Here is a 7,560-nt window from a genome sequence, read left to right as displayed (position 1 = left end):
TGAAGATATCAAGATTTGTGTGTCTTGAAATCTGGAAATGTGCTAGACAACCATGTGTATGCATCAAAATGATAAGGTTCTTCTTTACCTTGTGCTAGGTGAACCTTGTTGTTTTAGATCTAGTTTGTGGTTGCAAGCTTTCTTTGTACCCACAAACATGGTCTTTGATTATCTATAGATTTTTCCCTATGGGTTCCATAAAATAGACTTCTAGGTAATCATAGCCTCTTCACACTAAGGATTTTTCTATTAATTTAGTGTTATTAAAAAATATCTTAATAGATAACATTTTTCGAACATGCAATAAATTCTAAAATGGCTCCTAGATGATTCACATGCGGTGATGAGTGCATGGTAGATGAAATGAGAATGATTGTTCTTGAATGCCCTTATATTGATATGTGTGTTTGCATCTATTTGTGAGCTCGAAGATGTTTGTTTGTTGAAACAAATACAAATTGATGTCCCTTTAGGCATGAACATAACACAAAATTATGAAGATTTGTGCATGGTCAGCGTGGAACAAACATGTAGTAGGATACTAGACAACTAAAATGTTTGAATTTTAATATCAATGAATCAAGATCATGACTACAAGGATGATCTCATCACCAAGAAGACTTGGACAAATGATCAAATTGGATAGTGTTTGATAAGAGTGGATTATAGATTAGACTTTAATTAATTATTAAAATTAGATAGATAAACAAATTAAATTAAAATTGGAAACAAAAATAACCAATAAATATAATATTAAACACATATATGACCCAATTAAGGGAAGTGTACCAATAATTGTTATAGCTAACTTCTCGCACCCACAGATCCTAAACAGTACATTAGATTTCGATGATTTTTTTTTTGTTGCCTCCATATGTGACTAGATTGCTTATAGCTATTGTTTTGGCGTCTAGGTAGTAACAATGCATGTTGTGGGATCCATTATGGGTGCAAGGGTAAAAATGTACACATTTCAAAGTGTCACCTAATACCTACTTAAATATGCTCCAATAATCGTACACTTAAAATTGTCAATACTTATGCACAAATGTCCCAATACTTGTGCACAAAGTCCTCATTAGTCAAGTACACTAATGGATCAATTATGATCTAAAAATACTAAAAAGTGAGTGACTATTGATACATGTGAAATTTGTTAATAAAATTTTAATTATTTTTTAAATTTTTTTGAAGTTAGTAATTAGAAGATTGAATACATAAAAAGTAAATCATTATTAAAACTATAACAACTACGAATACCCTTCCCGTGTACCAAAAACAACGTACCATTAGAAACTATGCATGTGTCTTATTTTCACATTGATAATAGGTATTACCTAGTTATATCCTCTTGGCATCTTCGTGGGTGAAAAAGAGTATTAGTTTATCCAAAAGACAACTTATTAATATTCCCGACTATACATTTAGGGTATTATTTTATGTGTAATCACATGATGCAGTAAAGAATAGGGTACAGACAAAAGACTAACTATGATAACGTGGCTGTTTCCTATCGCAAACAAAATGATTAAAATCCCCTCCCCCACAAGACCCGGTTCCCTGGGGAATTCCAACGGCTACGAATTGTTTCCAGACCAATTTTGGATAAGTTTTCCCTGCCGTTTGTTTTACGTCTTCGCTATTTTCTTCCATCTAGAATTTAATTATATGACACGCTTTTAGTCGCAGTCTGAAGTCTACGCGTTTATGAACCTTCGTGGAAATTCAATACAACTTTAATGGGCTGTCCCGTCTATAAGCTTTTTCTACGACTTCGTTCCCATATTTTTCTTATTGTTGAGTTTCACAGTCATAGCCGTGCCAATTTAATCAATTGAGTTTTGTACTCGTCGGTGAAAGGCGTGGTTATTGGCAGGTTGCAAATTGGTACGAAGTTATCCTTGATTTTTATCGATTTTCGATAGGGTTTGGATAGTCCTAAACAATAGCAAACGAACTGGTTTGCTGCTCCATATTATTCTGCTCATGATGGGCTGTCGTCATGTTTTTGGGAGGGGATGTTGATTGCAGGTGTTTCAAAGAACGAAATTGAAGAAAACCCAATGAAATTCTCAGAGACTGTGGTCTGGAAGTTGTTTGGGTTTGCCCTATTGCTGCCGATTTGTTGGGTATCTTGTTGTCCAGACGATGAACGAAAAATCCTCTTGGATTTCAAACGGGGTCTTCACGACCCCTCTGGTCGACTGAAAACGTGGAATGATTCCACCGACTGTTGCAACTGGGAAGGAATCAAATGTGATAATAACAGAAAGCACGTCATTCGGTTGGATCTCCACAATCCTTTCGGCAACAATCCGGCAATGGCTTTGCAGGATTCAACCAGTGGTGTTGGTTCCGGTTCCCAGATTTATCTCGGTTCACTTTCTGTTGAGAGTAATAGAAGAGACGTTCTTTCTCCTCTGTTTGATCTGAAGATGTTACAAGTCTTGGATTTGAGCTACAACGCTTTCATCGGTGTTGCTGTCCCTCAGGAACTCCCCACGCTGAAATATTTGCAGTATTTGAACTTATCAAATGCTGGATTTGTGGGAAAGATTCCCAGGGAGTTGGGCAACATGTCCACTTTGCGCTTCCTGGATCTTTCCACCAATTACTACATTTCCTCTTCCTCCATCACAATTGATGACATGCAGATGTGGACAGGAAACATGAGGGTTTTAGAGGAGCTGCTGCTGGACGGGGTGAATATGTTGCAAGTGACAAGCGATGAATGGGGCAAAGCTATCTCAGCCATGTACAGTCTCAGGCGTCTTCAAATGTCCAACTGTATGCTTTCTGGCCCAATTCCCCTTTCCCTTGCAAATCTTAGCAGTTTAACCCACCTCCAACTTGGTGGCAATTCCTTCTTCTCGTCCATACCTGCTCGCTTCCACAACCTTTCCAAGCTGGTTTCTCTCAAGCTTAGCAGCTGTGAGCTCAATGGTTCCATCCCTTCTGATCTGTTGAGCCTTCCAAACCTGCAAGAAGTTGACTTCTCTGCCAATCTGGATTTGGGAGGGAATCTTTCAACCATTCTGCCGCGACACTCTTCCAGGCTTAAGAGCCTTGTTCTTACAGCAACGAATGTAGGAGGAGCTATTCCAGATTCAATTGCCAACATCTCCTCGTTAACTTTCTTCGATCTATCCGACTGCTCTGTTCAAGGTAAGCTTCCTCCCACCATTGCAAATCTTACAGCACTTGTAATGTTGGATATCTCAAATAACAAATTAAAAGGAAGTATACCATCGTTTGGGGCTAAGCGTCCTTTAGAAACTCCATTTCCTTTGGCCTACATCGATCTTTCATTCAACCGGTTGAATGGTAGCATCCCCTCCATGTTGTTCGATGCATTTGGGAAGCTCCGGTATGTTGACTTGAGTCATAACCTATTGACCGGTCCCATTCCATCCCCTGACGTGAATCTTACCTCCCTCAAATTGCTTGATCTGAGCTACAATGAACTGAACGGCACAATTCCTTCCTTGGCCAACATCAAGCCCCTTGGTCTGCTTGATCTGAGTAATAACCTCTTGAGTGACAAAATCCCGGCTTCCGTTGGTCAACTCCTTTCCCTCGGTACGCTTGATCTTAGCAACAACCTGTTAACAGGTGCCATACCTCGCAACATTTCAAATCTATCTAAATTGAAGGTTCTTTCCCTATCCTCTAATCATTTGAGCGGGAACCTTACAGCGTCCCACCTTCATAATCTCTCCGATCTGGTATCTCTAGACATTTCAAACAATACGTTAACTGTGAAAATCAGTCCGACTTGGATTCCCCAAAACTTTTTTAGAACACTGAAACTAAGATCATGCAACATGGAGGGTGAGTTCCCTGCCTTCTTAATAACTCAAACTGAAATTTCCAATTTGGATTTGTCCGAAAATAGATTATGGGGCAATATTCCTGCGTGGATATGGGATTCCCCTGCTCTTTTACAGCTCAACCTGTCTTATAATAACTTTTCAGGCGCTTTACCTTCTAAGCTAACGGGGACAAAAAAACTAAAGGTTCTAGACTTGCATAGCAATTACTTACAACATCAGCTTCCGCTTCCTCCTCCTTCAGTGCTTGTGTTAGACTTGTCTGAAAATCAGTTTTCTGCATCCATTCCAGTTGAAATTGGGGAGTCTAATCTTTGGTATCTGTCGCTCTCTCACAACAATCTCAGCGGTAGGATCCCACCGACATTATGCAATATACCGTCCCCGAATATGAAGATTCTGGATTTTTCGTATAATAGTCTCACAGGTAAGATTCCAGCATCTCTTGCAAACTGCAGTTCTCTTGTGGTATTGAATTTGGAGAAAAATTGTTTAGTAGGTGAGTTGCCAGCGGAGTTGGGAAGCCTGATTTCGCTTCAAACACTAAAAATCAGTGGAAATAATCTAAATGGGACTCTGCCAACACTTGCAAATTGTAAACAGTTGCAGATATTGGATGTGGGGGACAACAGACTAACAGGGAATATTTCTTCAAATGGGATTCAAGAGCTTTCTAATCTTAAGATTTTGATTTTAAGATCAAACAAATTTGAAGGAACTGTACCTGCTGATGTAAGCAAAATACCGTCTCTTCAAATATTAGACCTCTCAATGAACAGATTGACAGGAGTGATTCCGGTCAGCATTTCAGAGATGAGGGGAATGGCGAATTGGTCAGAGAATACAAAAGTCTTTGAGTTTGAATGGTTAAAAGATAAAATTTATGTAGAGAAAATAATCATTAGAAACAAAGGATTGGAGCTGGAGTATGTGAGATTTTTGAGCTTGGTAAAATGCCTTGATCTATCAGGCAATAGAATATCTGGTCATGTCCCTCAAGGCATGGGATCTCTCGCTGGTTTGATTATCCTTAATATTTCAAGAAACAATATTAGTGGTACCATACCTGAGTCCTTGGGAAACATGGCACAGCTAGAGTCCCTTGACCTCTCGAAAAACCAACTGTCTGGAATTATTCCTGCAGCGTTGGTGAATCTCACATTCCTAAGTTACTTGAATCTGTCATACAATAATCTTACAGGAATGATACCGCAAGGGGCACAATTCGCAACATTTGAAGCCTCATCCTTCTCGCATAATCCAGGTCTGCACGGCTTACAACTGAACGAGTCATGGTCGCCTTCGCCAAAGGATGAAAGCAAGCCAAAAAAGAAAGAAGGGGTGAATAAAAACAGGGCAAGAGAGAGAAATGATAGTTTCATTGTGTTGATGGGGATGAGCTTTGGAGTGGGCGCGGGCACAATTGTAGCTCCATTGTTGTTTCTGAAGAAACGGAGGGAAAAGTTCTTTGATTTGTTAGACAGTATATTGATTTGGATTGTTGATTTGATTCCTTGTGAGAAGTGCATTTCCTGTGACAAGTTGCAGATAGTGAAAATTTCGGACGGCGAAGACCAAGAGCATTCCAAAGAAAGCAAGAAGAAATTAATACGCTTTTGCGTACGTTGTACTCAAATTGACAGAGAGACTAAAACTATAATTTACACTAAATGTATATGCTGACAAAAGTATTAATTTCATTTTTTCCCTCTTATGGAAAAGGCTCAAAACTCACGGCTAAACAACAAAGTTGCCCTTTCTTACAAATTGAATTATGTTTCTATTTATTATCTTTATTTCAACAAAAGTATTGATTTTTTTTCTTTTGGAAGATTAAAAATTATAAGTAAAGATTAAAGTTATCAATTCTTATAAAGAATTGATTTTTTTAATTTATTTATTATAATATCTATCTTAACTTTTCTTGTTGAATGAGTCTCCTCAATTTCATGTATTTGTTACACTAATCCAACTCTCTTTTACAACTAATACCCAACATCTATGTCTTTATCATTAAATTGTATCACAATTTTCTTTATTCTCTTATAATTTTATTTCGAACCATTACAAAATTGATAGAAAGTATTAAAACTTTGTGAAGGTAATTAAAAAAGATTAACTAACTTAAAGGTTATAAAGAGATTCATTAGTTTTGAGTGAAAACCAAACAAATATATTTGTACTAAAATAAATTCACTCTACATTAATTTATTTAAATTAGTTGATATAAAATAGTAAATAACACTAAGATCTTCAAAAAGAGTTGGGACTAATAAATGTAAATGAAATTTACGACATGTTTAGCTCTTTTGTCTCTCATGTAGTTAATAGTTGATTTTTAATATAGATTGTGGTCAATAATAGAAGGTTAATTTCTATGCTTGAATCAACACTATAAGTGCTACTAGATTGTGATCAATCTAGGAGAATGTCTCCCTATTACCCAACAAGTTTCACCAAATTAGTGAATGAGAAGTTATCATTTATTTTCAACCATGAAAACTTTCTAGCTATCATTTATGGGTTCTATCACTTTGTTACTCTAGGTTGGAAATCATATTCTTTGTCATCCTTATACCTAATTTGTTCCACGTAAAGTTAGCGATTACATGGCTAGCTTCCATGAAAGTAGTCACTTCAATGACTCAAATACTTAAAGTTTCCACATGAGAGAAAAGAGCACACTATCTAGCAAACTTGATACAAATGACTCATCTTTCATGGAGGCTTCTCTCTTGATCACTTTTGGCATTCACCTATACAACTCTTGCAACCTCATGGAGACCTCTTATTTAAAGCATATTCAAAGTTCAAAGTGATTTGCTCAAGGCCCTCTTCTTCTTCCACTTTGGTCACTTCCCCTTCAATCAACCAGCCACTATAACATACCTTAATCACTATGCCTACCCTTTCAATGGCTAAGCGAAAGAGTGTTATATTGGGATTACCTCTTTTCTTCCTAATTTATCACAATCTCCAATTATGTGTTATGTTCCTCCACCTATCACTATGATAGATTGAGGAAAGGCCCCCATAGCACTGGAAAGACCTTTCCTTAGGTATTTTATCTTGTTGTAGCTCTTACCATTCTCAAACCTTCTCTTTTAGTAGGAAAGGGGAAAAAGCAACCTATAGGATGAAACCATTGTGTATACCACCAACACCTCACCTTCTAGTGGCACCTCCTATTGCTACACATGTCCCTATGATAAAAAGAGGAAAGACACATGTAGTGCAAGTTCCATCACATGCACCCTAAGTACCTCAACCTCCACTTACTAGGACTATTCCTTCTCATGTTCCATACATACTTCTCATGTTACATACATGAGGACAACCCTACAATCAAAATAGAGAGATCGTGTCCCTCCTCCTACAATATATGTCCCATCACTAATAGAACCAACTTATGCATGAACACAAGCATTGTCAACATGCATTGGATTGGTAATACATAAGTAATATGGAGATGTAGGTACCATTTAATGTCCTTTGATGTGAGCACTTCCAAATTTGTTCATTCCCTCTATCTCCTACTTCTCCACCTCCTTGTGTCACTCATGTAGACCCTTCTATTCGATCTTAACTTGACCTCACCCTAGTAGGGTGTGGATTATCTTTGATCTTTTGATGGACCCACCTCTAATTCTTTAATTTTGAGATATTTTATTTTTCTCTATACCACCTTATATGCCTAACACAAGTGTCACTTCCAATTTAATGTTTGCTT

At 37.5% G+C, this 7,560-nt stretch overlaps 1 protein-coding gene across 1 annotated transcript; it reads left to right on the top strand.

Annotated features, from left to right (window-relative positions):
* The first annotated feature begins 2,018 nt into the window (after nt 1-2,018).
* Nucleotides 2,019-5,513, top strand: LOC131073759 (receptor-like protein EIX2). The gene has a single exon (XM_058010257.2). The coding sequence runs from the start codon at nt 2,019-2,021 to the stop codon at nt 5,511-5,513; it is 3,495 nt and encodes a 1,164-aa protein (XP_057866240.2).
* The last annotated feature ends 2,047 nt before the right edge of the window (nt 5,514-7,560 follow it).

This window comes from Cryptomeria japonica, chromosome 7 (assembly GCF_030272615.1).
Source record: "Cryptomeria japonica chromosome 7, Sugi_1.0, whole genome shotgun sequence".
NCBI lineage: Eukaryota > Viridiplantae > Streptophyta > Pinopsida > Cupressales > Cupressaceae > Cryptomeria > Cryptomeria japonica.
This window is presented reverse-complemented; position numbering and strand designations above follow the sequence as displayed.

Coding starts and splice junctions, on each gene's coding strand:
- LOC131073759 (XM_058010257.2), top strand. CDS start 2,019: ATGTTGATTGCAGGTGTTTCAAAGAACGAAATTGAAGAAAACCCAATG.